This window comes from Trachemys scripta, chromosome 25, assembly GCF_013100865.1.
Source record: "Trachemys scripta elegans isolate TJP31775 chromosome 25, CAS_Tse_1.0, whole genome shotgun sequence".
Lineage (NCBI taxonomy): Eukaryota > Metazoa > Chordata > Testudines > Emydidae > Trachemys > Trachemys scripta.
In genome coordinates, this window is record NC_048322.1 from 1025172 (window position 1) to 1041114 (window position 15943).

The window sequence follows — 15943 nt, forward strand, 5'->3', positions numbered from 1 at the left end:
CAGACCAGCAGATTAAAGTAGGGCATGTTGAAATGCCCATAGTGATCCTGGAAGACCATGGCTCATGAAACCTTACACGGAAAACCTGGATAACAGTAAAGAGTGGTTCAGCCCTGGGCTGAATAGGTGCAGGATGGTAGTGGAATATATGTCTGGCAGATTAAAGGTGCGCTGGCGATGCCTTTCTTGCAGATTAGACCTCAGTGACGATAATATTCCCATGGTCATAGCTGCGTGTTGTACAGTGCACAATATTTGTGAAGGTAAGGGGGAAAGTTTGCTCAGGGGTGGGGTGCTGAGGCAGACAGCCTGGCTGCTGATTTTGAGAAGCCAGATCCCGGGCTATTAGAGGGGCACAACCAGGGGCAATTTGAATCAGGGAGGCTTCGAGGCAACACTTTGAAAATGAGAACCAGTGATGTATATTACTATGCTTGGCACTGCAATGCTTAATGAAATTGCATTTTGCTAGGAAGCACTTTGTGATTTTTGTGGCCTAGGATTCCAGTAAGCAAATGATTAAACTGCTTGTGTATGTCTTGCTGTCGCCTGCTATCACAATTTGCAGGAAACAAATAAAGATTACTTATTCAAAAACTTTTATTCCACAGAAAACACAACCACCACACACACACACACACACACACACACACACACACTTGGTGGGAAAGGAGGTACCAGTTAAGGGTTGACTGTCAGAGCTGAACGTAAGTCCAGCTTTCATTTGAAAAGGTGTCCGTGGGGGTGGAGTGAATGGGAAACTGAGAAACCTTGTACATTTCTATGCCCTCAACCCATCTCTGCACTTCACAAAGCAAAACCACTTACCAGGGGTCTCTTCTCCTGTTTCTTGCTTGCCGGAGTGCAACTGCTGAAGCTGGCTAGACTCCCTCCAGTATGGGGAACAACTCCTGACTGGACACACCACTGGGCGACCCCGCCATGGGTTCCACATTGTCATCTAACTCTACCTCTTCATCAATGACTTCGTCCTCTGGGTTAGGTCCACTCTCTGCTGGCTCCAGCCCCGTCGAAGTATCTACAGAGCTCTTGGCGGTGGGGTTGCCACTGAGGGATAGCATCCAACTCCTTATAGAAACGGCAGCACCAGAGCGATGGCTTGCCTCCCTTGCTTTCTGGTACGCCTGCTTCAGCTCCTTGATCTTTGCTCTGCACTGCACCGTGTCCCGATCGTAGCCCTTTTCACACATGCCTCGAGAAATCTTCCGTTAAGTATTTAAATTCCTACTGCTGGAGCACAGCTGGGACTTCACAGCCTCCTCTTCCCAAATACTGAGCAGCTCCAGCAGCTCTGAAGTGCTCCACGCAGAAAAGCATCTGCTGTGTGGAGCCGCTGTGGTCAGCTGGGAAGATGCAATGTGAGCTCTCCATGTTGAGGAAAGTGAATTTCAAAAATTACCAGGGCTTCAAAGGAGGAGGGGCAGATGGTTGTTTACTTGGCTTCAGGGCAGTGGAATTGGAAATGCTGACCAAAGTGGTCAGGATAGGCATTGTGGGAGGCCAATGAAAATGATAAAAATCAAGCACAGTGTCTGCACTGGCTCTTTGTTGACAAAACTTTTGCGCAAAAATCCCTATGTCTCTCATGAAGGTGATTTTATTGTGTCACCAAAACTGAAGTTTTGTCGCCAAAAGTGGCATTGCAGAGTGTACACCTCCCCTGTTTTGCTGCCGAAAACTGCCTTTTGCTGACAAAACTCTGTAGTGTAGACAAGACCTAAAAGAGGTTATAGAATCCCCCCCACTGGAGATTTTTAAGGAGCGGTTAGACAAATGGCTGTCAGGGATGATTTAGGTATAATTGGTCCTGCCTCAGTGTGGGGGGATGGATTAAATGACCTCGTCAGTCTTTCCCAGCCCTACATTTCTGTGATTTTATGCTGAATTATCCCATCCCTTTGCTTTGACCATCTCTTCCTGTGGAAAATGTTGGAATTTTTGTAGATTTTCTATGAAAAACATGCAGGACTCAGCTTCCCCTGTCACTTTGCTTTGTTACACACTGGGCGGGAAGGAGTTAATTTCTCTTCTGGGACAGGAGAAATAAATGCTGTTGGCGTAAGATAGGCCTGTCTAGGCTGGCATGGATACCAAGCACTGTCCATGTATGCGTGGAGAACCTTGGGAAGACAACGGAAGACCCAATGGCTGGGCATTAACGTATAATGACTGGAAGCCAAGCGAAACAGAACATGAGAACAAAATTGGACTACAGCTTGGGACAAAGGACTAGGTTATAAACACACTGGGCTGACAGTTTGCTGCTGCCCAGGGCAGAGTGACCGAGACAGATAGACAGAGAGAGATAAAGTCAAGCAAGGCAGACGACTCTGTCAACATGAACTTTGAATGAAGTTGTGCTTTACTAGAGTAATCTAAGGATCTTTAATTACTGTATTCGAATGTCCTAATAAATCCTGGTCTTTTGTGAAAACACTATCTTGCGTTATTGCAAGTACCTACTGGTTGCTTCGGCCCCTAAAGAGAGAATCTCTGTGAGGAGTCTGAAATCATTTGGACTCATGAGAGAGCCATGATGAGGAAAAAGGTTGTTACCCCCAGAGTAGTAGTGCTGTGGAGAAAGCTCAGCCTAGCATCTAACACATTAAAGGGGACAGTAACCAGAGAGACAGCAGAAAGGCTGGGACATCTAACACCCCATAAATCCATGAGAGCCCTCTCTGACTCTCTCCACTGGCTCCCCATCTCTATAACTGAATAACTTCCCTGTCAAAGCTCTTCATGGGTCCCCACCTTACATGTCATCTCTCACTTGGTATAGAGATGCTGAGTCCCACCCCATTGCCAGCAGATCGAGAGACGTGATCATTCCCCTCTATTCGGCATTGGTGAGGCCTCATCTGGAGTACTGTGTCCAGTTTTGGGCCCCACACTTCAAGAAGGATGTGGAAAAATTGGAAAGAGTCCAGCGGATGGCAATAAAAATGATTAGGGGGCTGGAGCACATGACTTATGAGGAGAAGCTGAGGGAACTGGGATTGTTTAGTCTGCAGAAGAGAAGAATGAGGGGGGATTTGATAGCTGCTTTCAACTACCTGAAGGGAGGTTCCAAAGAGGATGGATCTAGACTGTTCTCAGTGGTGGCAGATGACAGAACAAGGAGCAATGGTCTCAAGTTGCAGTGGGGGAGGTTTAGGTTGGATATTAGGAAAAACTTTTTCACTAGGAGGGTGGTGAAGCACTGGAATGGGTTCCCTAGGGAGGTGGTGGAATCTCCTTAGAGGTTTTTAAGGCCTGGCTTGACAAAGCCCTCGCTGGGCTGATTTAATTGGGGTTGGTCCTGCTTTGAGCAGGGGGTTGGACTAGATACCTCCTGAGGTCCCTTCCAACCCTGATCTTCTATGATTCCGAACAGCCCATGTCACCAGACTCCATCACTCACATGTTAAACTTTCAAACCATCCCCCTCATGGTTTCTCCCATGCTGTGCCTTGTGCTTGGGAGAAGCTCCCCATGAACATCCATAAAGGCACCTTGTTGTGGAGCCTGTGTATTCCGTCACCCTTTGGAGTGGGGAGGAAGGGCATTTGGGCCCCGCAGTCGTGTCACTATGGCTGCCTTTAGCCTCAGGGCTGTGTGGCTTAATGGCCAGAGTCAATAGGGGTTAGGTGGGCCGTCCCCCAAACAGTCTAGGGTGGGAGGCCCTGGCCTGCAGTCCAGGCAGAGCAATAATCAGTCTAGGAGGATCAGCTTTCTGGCGGGACAGACAGCAAAGAGCCTGCCATCCTAGCTCTGGTGGATGTCAGACAAACGCAGTCATCTTGGCCTCAGGTGGGGAAGCTGCCACGGCAGGGCTGGGGTGGCAGGGGGCAGGGGGATTTGGGCCCACCCAGCTCCACCAGGGCCCTGCTAGTGGCGAGTGGGTTCGCCACCGAGTCTGCAGGGGATTCTGACCGAAACACGCCAACTCCTGTGTGGACAACGGTTAGTGTTCCCCCCGGGCTACTTCCTACCATGATTCCTGTCGTCATAGTTGGGGTGTCTCTGCTATCTCTGGGCTCCATGGGCTGTGCAACTCCCTGTGACTGCAACCTCCCCAGGGCATCCGCTGACACTTGGGTGTCGGTCTGGGGCTCTGCCCCTCTGACTTCTGCGGTCCAGGATTCTGGCTGCTCCTCAGCTGGAGCCAGCGAGGGGCACCCTTCCTCCTCAGTGGTCAGCCCTGACTGAGCTGGGCGGCCCCCTTTTATACTGCAGTAGCCATTGGAGCATGCCCAGCAGGGGTGAGGGGGTGTGGCTTCTGCTGCCAAGAGTGCTGCCTTAACCCCTTCATCTCCAGTGCGGGCCCTATATACCCCGTCACACACCTCCTCCTCCTCCTTCACACCCCTCTTTCAATTTCTTCTTTGCCATGAGGCCTACAAAAAACATGCCCATAGCTTGGCTGCCGCTGTGCTGAGACCACTGCTTGCCACAGTGACCAACACCTTGTGATTGTTCCCTTATGCTCCCTCCATCTGTCTGTATCCACCTCTCTCTTGTCTTATTCTCACATTGTCAGTGCCTTGGGACAGGGGCTGGCTTTGTGCTCTGGGTCTGTAGCACGTCCAGCACACTGGGGCCCTGGTCATGGCTGGGGCCCCTAAGTGATATGGTAATAGAAGTAATAGGGGTGGGGGTCTGGGGAGTAGGAAGGACAGTGTTAGCGAGCTGAGAAGGGTCCAGGTCAGGGTAGGCTGCGGGGTGGGTTTGGGGCAGAGAGCTGACAGCTGGAAAGGCAGGGGGCAGTGGGGATGCCATGGAGCGCCTGCTGTAGGAATGCCGGGGAATGTTGGAAGCAATGGGAGGGAGTTGGATCAGGAGCTCGAGGAGCCGGGAGGGCTGTTGGTGGTGGTAGAAGCAAAGTGGGGGTGGGTGCCGGGGAGCGGGTGCTCCAGGCAATGGGAGGGATGGAGGGGACATGTTTTTGGCAGGAGCTCCAGGGAATCAGGAGCAAGGAACCCTTGGGACAGTGGGAAGACGGGGTGGAAAGTGATGGGGGCGGCAGGAAATTTGGGACAGGAGGACAGCGGACAATGGGAGAGGAGGAGAGAACGCAAGGAACGAGTGCTGCTGGGCTCCCAGGAGGTGGGGAGGGCTGAGAGCAGCGGGAGGAAGGGGTGTGGGTGTCATAGTGAGTGACAGGGATGCCTGCATCTCTGTCCCCTTCCCAGTCTCTCTGAGAGGCTCCCCACACACACCCCTCCTCGCATGTCAGGCCTCGAGCTTTTCCCTCTCCTGGCGTGGAATTCTGCAATTCTCCCACTCCTAGAACAGGCCCTGGGCTGCAGCAGCCTCTGTATGCGCCCTGCTTACCCAGCCGGCCAGGCTGAACGCAGACACCGTCGGCCGTTTGGGATCAGCAGTGCGCAGTGACAGAGCAGCCTTCTGCAAATTGAAGTCGTGTTTATTGTGCTGTCGGAAAAAAGGGTGAGAGAAAAATTATTTTAAAATCGCAAACCGCCTTCACGCATGCCTGTTTTACCTAAAAGCCCATCCCCTGGCAGTCAGCTAGGCAGGCAGAACTTCTTCAGACATCCCAGCAGGGTCCCCGTGTCTACGTGTCTTTCCCCCAAACAATTACCTGAACAGCCACCTCCCTCTCTAGAGGGAGTCCCTTTTTAAACTGCCCAGTTCTTTCACCGTCTGGGTCTCAGGCCATGGCCCGGCTCATCAAACTGAATGCTGGAAGGGGGCTGGAGCGCGGCGGGAGAATATTCGAAGCTAAGAGTTTGGGTATTGTCTCCTTTCAGCCCTTTAGTGTTTATCAAGTGGTGGCTCATCCTGAGCCAGTCTTCTTCCTTTTCTGCTTACTTTCCTTACATCCCCCTATTAAACTAAACCAAATCAATCCTACCATAATCACCCCAATAGCCCACACAACACACAGCAGTCATCAGTATTACAGAGCAGCAGCAACTCCATCTCAGGGGGTCTGGAGAAATGGGACGAAGAGGAGGTGGAGGATGGGGTCAGTGGGACATAGGAGAGAGAGCTTTTGAGGATCAGGAGTGCTGGGGGAATCCCGCCCAGTTAACACACTATCCCTGCTGAAGCCCTATTAATTTGGAGCCGGCACTCCATTCGTATTACATTCCACTTTCACTTGGTTCTACAGACTTTCCCCAAATATTATTATTTTCAGTCTTCTCTCTCGGTGACTCAGTGCCTGCCCCCGGCCCCACCACACACAAACACTTCTCCCACACCCACTGTGACCCCAGCCACCATTTCTGAGTCCTTATGTTCCTCCCAGCCACAACACAGGACCCCTTCCCTGGCACAAGTGTGTGTGTATTCCTGGCGATGTCCTAAGTTGGTAGCGAGACTTCTTATCATAGAATTATAGAATCATAGACTATCAGGGTTGGAAGGGACCTCAGGAGGTCATCTAGTCCAACCCCCTGCTCAAAGCAGGACCAACCCCCAACTAAATCATCTCAGCCAGGGCTTTGTCAAACCTGACCTTAAAAACCCCTAAGGAAGGAGATTCCACCACCTCCCTAGATAACCCATTTAACTGCTTCACCACCCTCCTGGTGAAAAAGTTTTTCCTAATATCCAACCTAAACCTCCCCCACTGCAACTTGAGACCATTGCTCCTTGTTCTGTCATCTGTCAGCACTGAGAACAGTCTAGATCCATCCTCTTTGGAACCCCCCTTCAGGCAGTTGAAAGCAGCTATCAAATCCCCCCTCATTCTTCTCTTCTGCAGACTAAATAATCCCAGTTCCCTCAGCCTCTCCTCATAAGTCATGTGCTCCAGCCCCCTCATCATTTTTGTTGCCCTCCGCTGGACGCTTTCCAATTTTTCCACATCCTTCTTGTAGTGTGGGGCCCAAAACTGGACACAGTCTCCAGATGAGGCCTCACCAGTGCCGAATAGAGGGGAATGATCGCGTCCCTCGATCTGCTGGCAATGCCCCTACTTATACAACCCAAAATGCCGTTAGCCTTCTTGGCAACAAGGGCACACTGTTGACTCATATCCAGCTTCTCGTCCACTGTAACCCTTAGGTTCTTGAGACACAGAGACTCCTTTCCCATCTGCAGCGGCCACAAACTCTGTTCCCAGCAGGCTCCTTGGATCTCTGAGTCCATCCCTCCTAAGTCACGAGGCCTGATTCTTATTTTTCACATTCTCCTTTTCTAGAGGAATTAGAGTCTGTTGGTCCTAATTTCCCCAGCCTTCCCCGCATTGGGGGATGTTCATAACCCCACCACCACCATTACACCAGACTTGCTAGATTCCCTAATGCCTCCTAACATCTACTGCTCCTGACAACCTGCATTCAATATCATCCCTGCTCCCTCCTATTCCTCACTCCGCTGAACCCCACCAGCCCACGCTTGCCAGTCCCGGCTTCCCTAGCACTCTCCTTCTCTCTGGGCCTCTGAGATCAGCAAGAAGCATTTGCAGGGGACCTTCCATTGTGGCCGGAGCCTTCACTTTCCAGGACATGGAGTTACTGACTCTGTGTTCTAGGAGCCCCTTTGTCTGCCTGGTGTGTGTTCCTGACGAAGGTGGAGGTAGTTAAATCCCCCATAAGCAGAGTGCCCGGCACCTTTGAGTACCTGTTGAACTGGCTCTGGGATTTTAATTCTTTAAAACGGGCTAGGGTTAAAATAATGGAATATTATCTTGTGACAAATATCTCCTATGTTTTCTTTCCCCCGAGCAGAGTTCCCAGTTGACAGACCCGATGTGAACTCACAGCTGGAACGAGGGGAAGAGCCGTTGGTCCTAGATCACCAGGGCTCAGAGGAAAGAGAGATCCTGAAATGTACCTACACTGGTGAGGAATCATTAAACAAACTCAAAAATTGTCAGTGCCTGAAGGAAACAGCTGGGATTCCCTACAGAGACCTTGGAAGCTCTCCATGTCCAGCAGGTGTCATGCTCGCAGCCAATACCACTCATGGCTTCCTATCCATCCCGACTGACACCTTGCAGTAGCTCCCTCCCTGACCTCCCTTCTCCCATGAGTTTTTGGTGGGATATGGAGGCAGAATTGATCCTCTCCTGACTCCCCGTGGGGAAAAGTTTGGGGAAATTCAGTTCCTGATTTTGTTCTGTCTCTCCAGCACAGACTTTGGTTTGCTCTCTCTTTTCCATTCCTGTTTCTGAGGTTTCCCTCTCTATCCCAGCAGGTGATGGGACGGTGAGTGAGACGAGGGAGCAGAATTCTAAAGAGGAAGATACTGAACAAGTGGAACTGCACAGGGAATCATCACAAAGAGCCAAAGGGAATGTGCCTGGGAATTGTGAGCAGGGAGAAGGTTATGGGCATCAACAGAGATCAGAGCAGCAGCTGGGAAACCAGACAGAGGAAAAAGTGGGTAAATCCATTAATTGTTGGGAAACTCACAAAGATGTCAAGGGAACCCCAGCCCAGCAGAGAATCCTCAGGGGAAAGAGAAACAACCCAGGCACTGAGTGTGGGGAAAACATCAGTAGATGCTCAGACCTTATTAACCATGAGAGAATCCAGACGGGAGAGAAACCCTATGAATGCTGTGAGTGTGGGAAAAACTTCACTCAGCGCTCAGCCCTTATTAGACATCAAAGAATCCACATGGAAGAGAGCCCCTATGGATGCTGTGAGTGTGGGAAAAAATTTTCTGATAGCTCATCCCTTATTCAACATCAGAGAATTCACACGGGAGAGAGACCCTATGAATGCTGTGAGTGCAGAAAAAGCTTCGCTCAGAGATCAACCCTTATGACACATCAGAGAATCCACACAGGAGGGCGGCCCTATGAATGCTGTGAGTGTGGGAAAAGCTTCACTCAGAGATCAACCCTTATTCAACATCAGAGAATCCACACAGGGGAGAGACCCTATGAATGCTGTGAGTGTGAGAAAAGCTTCACTCAGAGATCAACCCTTATTACACATCAGAGAATCCACACAGGAGGGCGGCCCTATGAATGCTATGAGTGTGGGAAAAGCTTCACGCAGAGATCAACCCTTATTCACCATCAGAGAATCCACACGGGGGAGAGACCCTACAAATGCTGTGAGTGTGGAAAAAACTTCACTAACAGCTCAGCCCTTATTACACATCAGAGAATTCACACAGGGGAGAGGCCCTATAAATGCTGTGAGTGCAGGAAAATCTTCACTAACAGCTCAGCCCTTATTAAGCATCAGAGAATCCACACAGGGGAGCGACCCTATGAATGCTGTGAGTGTGGGAAAAGTTTCACTCAGAGCTCAGACCTTCTTATACATAAGAGAATCCACACAGGAGAAAGACCCTATAAATGCAGTGACTGTGGGAAAAGCTTCACGAAGAGATCAGTCCTTATTGCGCATCAGAGAATCCACACGGGGGAGAGACCCTATGAATGCTGTGAGTGTGGGAAAAGCTTCACTCAGAGCTCTGACCTTATTATACATGAAAGAATCCACACAGGAGAAAGACCCTATAAATGCAGCGAGTGCAGGAAAAGCTTCACTAAGAGCTCCGTTCTTATTGCACATCAGAGAATCCACATGGGGGAGAGATTCCATGAAAGCTGTGAGTGTGGGAAAAGCTTCACTGATCGATCAGCCCTTATTCGACATCAGAGAATCCACAAAAGAGATCAACCCTATGAATGCTGTGAGTGTGGGAAAAACTTCACACGTAACTCAGCCCTTATCATACATCAGAGAATCCACATGGGTGTGAAACCCTATGAATGCTGGGAGTGTGGGAAAAGCTTCCATCAGAGCTCACACTTTATTTACCATCAGCAAATCTGCAAGGGAAATAAGCACCATGAAGACCTTGTCTAGGGTTGTTAAACATTTTCTTTTCCCCCTGTAATACTTTTGCTAATTCCCACAGAGTGACTTTTAAGGCTATTTTGTACCTTTGGCTTCACTGTGGTCATTCAACTCCCCCAGGTGAGTTGCCCACCTCTGACTTTTGCAGTTCACTCTTCTTTTGGGAGAATCCTGTTGTCTTTTCTATCTACTCCATTTTCCAATGAATAATGGGAGTGTGCATCTCTCCTTCCAGGAATGTCCTTCAGACACAGGTGGGAACAGAAGAGTGACCTCAGCTAATTACATTGAGGGAAAATATACTAGGGTCTCATCTCCACTACGATTTTCATGGGATTAGCCAGCTGGAGGTAGCTGTCCTGATGTAAAAACGCAACTATTCTTGCAGTAAAGACATTGCTGTGTACAGAGGCTGGGATTATCTAACATGTTTCCTCACGACCTGACCTCACCTCCCACACTTTTCCTGATCTAAACAACCCTGCAGCATCACAACAAAGCAATTGTTAGAGCCACTGAGACCCGATTGTCGTATTTACAAGTGTTCTGACGTTGCTCAGAGTTGGGATGAACAGCAATTATTTTTGGTACCCTTCTTCTCATTTAAAATGGAATTAATTATCACATGGAGCAGGGGCAGGGGGGAAAGTATCTGTTGAGCTTCTGTGATGCCTGAAGGAGATAGGATGAGTCGGAGAGATTCCCTCTTCCCCCATCATCCCATCACTGTTACTCTCTGCCTGAGCCCTGCAAACTTTTATCTTCTTCCCCATTCAGCCCTCTGTCATGCTGTCTAGAACGGCTCACCAACGTGAGTGCCTACCTCAGGGCAGACTGTCCAAAAAGGGCCAGAAACGCTAAACTGGTCTGTGTTCTACAATTAGACTTCACCAAACCAATAACAAATATGAATTCCTGGATCACTATAACAGTCTTACCACGGAGTCACAGACAGGCCCCTTAGGCCTGGTCCACATTAACCCCCCACTTCGGACTAAGGTACGCAAATTCAGCTACGTTAATAATGTAGCTGAATTCGAAGTACCTTAGTCTGAACTTACCGCGGGTCCAGACGCGGCAGGGAGGCTCCCCCGTCGATGCCGCGTACTCCTCTCGCCGAGCTGGAGTACCGGCGTCGACGGCGAGCACTTCCGGGATCGATTTATCGCGTCTAGACAAGACGCGATAAATCGATCCCAGAAGATCGATCGCTTACATCCGGACCAGGAAGTAAGTATAGACGTAACTTTAGACTCTCCAGTCTCTCTTGCCATCCAGACAAACTGGACTTAATGATAAATGGTCACTTACACCAAAAATCACACTGCAATCAGGCACAGGGACCGGCTCTGCCTCAGGCCCTGCCCCCACCTGACCCCTTCCCCCAGGCCTCTACCCCCATCCCACCTCATCCCACCCCTGCTCCACCCCAGACCCAGGCCCCGCCCCTGCCCTGCCTTTTCCCGCCCCCCCTCTACCCCTGTCCTGCCTCTTTCTGCCCAGTTCCATCCCCTCCCCTGAGCACACCTTGGCCCTGCTCCTCCCCCCTCCCTCCAGCGCCTCCTGCACACCGCGGAACAGCTGGTCATGGTGGGCAGGAGGTGCTTAAAGAGAGGGGGAGGAGTTGATTGGCAGAGCCACTGGCAGATGGGAAGTGCTGGGGGAAGAGGGGGAGCTGGCTGCCAGTGGGTGCTGAGCATCAACTAATTTTTTTCCATGGGTGTTCCAGCCCTGGACCTCCCACGGAGTCAGCACTTATGCATTCAGGTCCCTTCCAGTACGAAGAGACCAATCGTTTACCCCAGATCAATTGGTATTCTAAATCCTATACCAAAGACAACGCTTGTAGCCAGTCCTGTAAGAAACTATCTAAAGATTTATTAACTAGGAAAAAAGAACAAGAGAGTTACTTACTGGTTAAAGCAAGCAAACGTAGACACACAAATGAGTTACCATCTAAATCCTAAGGGTCACAGAGGTGTAGCGATCTGTCTGTTCAAAGTGTCTTTCAGGGCAGACCCAGGAGATTAAAGGGGGACGTGATAGTGGTCTTCAGATACTTGAAAGGTTGCTATAACAAAGATGGAGAAAAGTTCTCTCTGGCCCCAGAGGGCAGGAGAAGAGGCATTAGGTTCAAACTACAGCATAGGAGATTTAGATTAAATCTCAGAAAAAACTTCCTAACTCTAAGAACAGTAGGAAAATGGAATGGACTGCCTAGGGAAGTCATGGAAGCTCCTTCACTGGAAGTTTTCAGAAGGAGGCTGGAGAGCCCTCTGTCTTGGATGGTTTAAATTTAATCAATCCTATCTCCTAGAGCTGGAAGGGACCTGATTTTACCCCAGATTCCTAAGTGGCCCGCTCAAGGATTGAGCTCACAACTCTGGGGTTTAGTAGGCCAATGCTCAAACCACTGAGCTAACCCTCTCTCCAACACAGCCTCCATTTTGGCAGAGGGTCAGACTAGATGATCCTTGCGGTCCCTTCTAACCCTATGGTTCTATGATCCTTTTGTTGGACAGGAGATAACACATCCTGTAGCAAACCAGTATTTCACACTTGCTAATGTTTCTCTCCTGACTGTGGCAGTTTGCATTTGACGAGCCAAAACTTTAACAACTCCAAGAGCAAACACTCAAATACTACCTCACAACATGGGATACAGACATTATAAGTGAGATTAACACCTGCAGCAATATACAAGCATTTCAGAGGGTCTGAACACTAAACACCTTCTTATAAAACCAATACCTGTTTTGAGCAAAACTAACACACAGGTGAACTGGTCTGGTCTCCAGCTATGCATTTGTGAGTTCTTAGCTAATGCCTGAAGCCTGGACAAGAACTGGCCACTGGCTTCCAGGATCACACCCTCCCTCTCCCAAAGTGGCATATGATGCAGTGTTCTCAGCTCTGTTTGCCTGAGATCACTCTTTGTTTTCTTTGATCCTAAATCAGACTCATTGGGGCTCATTGAGATAGTGTCATGGACCACCATGGGAATTTGGATGGATCCCAGACACAGTGTGATCATTCTGAGTTTAAATCCCAGTTTCCATCTTTTGGCAGAGTGACTTCTGGGCTTTCTCCTGCTGAAATTGGAAGATTGGCTGTTTTTTCAGAGAACAGGGTGTGGATCTGCTGTCCTGATTCTGAGTCATGAGCTGTAATCTGCTCTGGAATTTTACTTTATATGAAACGGAAAGTGTCTTATACCACTCAGTGATGTGGGTCTTCCTCTTTCCTGAAGGCTGTTTGGTTACGTACCTGGATATTAGTTTTGTTTGACAGAATGTAGCTCAGATTTATTGGGGACTTTGGGACAAATAACTATCTGTTAAAAATAGTCACTTCTTATTTTATTTTTGCTTTCCTCCCACCCTTTCATGATGACATGGAGAAATTTGTAATGCACTTCAGGCAACAGAGGAGAATACTCTAAGGTATTGGACATGCTACCAAGGGAACAGAGGTGTTTTTAAATCCCCACTATGAAATGGTGAACGACTGCCCACCCCAGATTGTGCAACTTACTGATGATAGTTTTGTTCAATTCTTTAGGTCCATATTGTCTTAGATCAGTGGTCCCCAACCTCTCCGTGGGGCGGGCGCCGGACGACTAGCCGCCGAGGAGCACGGGTGCTGGACAAGCAGCCACCCAAATGCCGCCGAGAAACGGCAACGCCAAGAAGCGTTGCTGCCAAAATACCGCTGACAAGCAGCGTCCTCAAGAGGCGTCGCTGCCAAAATGCTGCCAAAAATCGGCGGCATTTCGGTGGCTGCTCTTCTTGACTTTGCCGCTTCTCGGCAGCATTTTGGTGGCTGCTTGTCCGGTGGCCAGTAGGTGGGCACATGTAGATGCCCCGGTGGGTGCCACGGCGCCCGTGAGCACTGCATTGGGGACCCCTGTCTTAGATGATCCAGGAAGAAAGTTCCACAGTATGTAACTGGGAACTTTGCAAAATGCTTATGAAGTTATGACCCAAGTCCTACCAGAGATCACTCCTGAATATATCTCCTAGCTAATATTTTGATTTGTGAAATGTTGTGTAACTATGCAGGGGTGGAGGAAACAGAAGTGGTGGTTTTGTTGAACTAACCCTTTGTAGGTGCTGCAAATGAGTATAAAATGAAATCGGTGTTGAATGTAAGATAGCTGTAGAAAAATAACAATTTTTGAACAGAAATAAAATCAGAGATTCTGATTCAGGTCTGTGTCTCATTCTTAACTTAGTCTATGTCTACACTTATCGAGGATTGATGCTGCTGCAATCGATGCAGCGGGGGTCGATTTAGCTGGTTGAGTGAAGACCCGCTAAATTGACCACAGAGTGCTCTCTGGTCGATTCCGGTACTCCACCGGAATGAGAGGACTAAGGTAAATCGACGGGAGAGCATCTCCTGTCGATGCAACGCGGTGTAGACACTGCAGTAAACTGACCTAAGCTATGTTCCTACGTTCATGTAGCTGGAGTAGCGTAACTTGGATCGACTTACCATGGTAGTGTAGATACAGAAATAAAGTGGGCATGTTTGGGGATCAGGGACGGGGCTTTTGGGAAAGGGGGGAGCAGGGGCAGGGCCATGGGGAAAGGGGGGGAGGAGGGGCGGGGCCATGTGGAAAGGGGGGGAGGAGGGGCGGGGCCATGTGGAAAGGGGCGGGCAGGGGGTGACACCATGTGGAAAGGGGAGGAGCAGGGGGTGACACCAGGGGGAAAGGGGGGAGCAGGGACGGGGCCATGGGGAAAGGGGAGGGGCAGGGGCGGGGCTTTGGGGAAAGGGGAGATGCCGGGGCGGGGCCATGGGGGAAGAGAAGGAGCAGGGGCTTTGGGGGAAGAGAGGGAGCAGGGGCGGGGCCTTGGAGGCAGGGGTGGAGCAGGGGGGGTGGTCACGGGGAAAGGGGCGGAGCAGGGGCGGGGCCCGTGGCGGCGGAGGGTGGGGGAGGCGGCAGTTGCTCCAGACGTTGGCGGGCTCAGCAGCGTTGCTAGGGAGACGGTCAGAACCGGAACCTCCCCGGCCGCCCCGCAGCTTCCGGTGTGACGACACGACTGTTTCCCCGCCCCTAGCCCTGTGCGCGCGGGCAGAGCCGGGCCCGGGGACCGACAGCGGATGAGGGCGGGGACCCCTCGCAGAGCCTGCCCCGCCCCCCCTGGTACCGCGTGTATCCCCCCGCCCATTAACGGCCCCGCGTCCCCTCTCCCCACGGCCCCTGTTATGACCGTTAACGGCCCCACCCCCCGCCCCGTTCTACCCAGCTGCTGACAGGACCCTGGGCTGGGCCCTGACTGACTTTCCCTGTCCCCAGTGCTGGGTGAGGGGTTTCCTCCCCTCCTGGGCTGCGCTGTGCATGGCCGGTCCCTGCTCCCTCAGGCAGTGCCCAGAGCAGCTGAGGCCTCTCTCCCGCTCCTGTATTAACCCCTCACATGCTGACACTGCTTGTGCCAGACAAGTGCCCAGAACCCAGGACAGACCGTCCCCATGAGGGGTCTCTCCCCCGGCGCTGAGCTGGGTCCCTGGGATCGTTATTTGCCAGGGACAGGACATGGGAATTTGTTGACTCTTTTGGCTCCTCCATCCCATCACTTCTCCTGTTAAAACAGCATTGGCCTGGGCCTGTGTGAATGGATGGCACGGGTGTGTGTGTGTGTGTGTGACAGAACGTAGCCCTGTGCCCACACCCTACACCTGATTGCAATAATCATGGTACAAATTATGCCTTGTGAGGGACCATTGGAAAACTCATAATTTGCTGGCCATTATTGTCCTGATAAACTATGTGTGGCAACGTTATATGTGAAGTTGTAAGATGTCCCTGTAGAATGTTATTAACACATGTTCCAAACCCTCCAGCCCTGCCCAAACTGTGGTTGGCAAATCACCCTGAGTGCTTGCCCCAGATGTGGGGAGCAGTGGTGGTGGGAAAGGGGGGATCCCCCATTACATGTTTTCAAGGATTTTGGCCTCCTCCCTCCTATACCACATTTCTGGTCTTATTGACTCCAATAAGGACAAGGCGTGACTCTAGATTAACATGGGGGCCAATGAGATGAGGGAGGTGGTGTCATTCGTTACTGTAACGGGGCGCTGGCTGTTGCTGACGGAGGGGAGGCTGCTCTCTCTCACTTTCCACTCAGGGTGTCGGGTTT

The 15943-nt window shown here is 50.6% G+C and overlaps 2 protein-coding genes across 3 annotated transcripts in view; one reads left to right on the plus strand and one right to left on the minus strand.

Moving 5' to 3' along the window:
• LOC117869996 (zinc finger protein 239-like) overlaps nt 1–15943 on the minus strand; it is a 1162621-nt gene that overhangs the window by 342382 nt on the left and 804296 nt on the right. The window lies entirely within an intron of this gene.
• On the plus strand, nt 8477–14002 carry LOC117870044 (zinc finger protein 271-like). Its single transcript, XM_034757230.1, has 2 exons — nt 8477–10147; nt 12867–14002. Exon 1 carries the CDS (start codon nt 8598–8600, stop codon nt 9804–9806), a length of 1209 nt encoding a protein of 402 aa, XP_034613121.1. The 5' UTR covers nt 8477–8597; the 3' UTR covers nt 9807–10147; nt 12867–14002.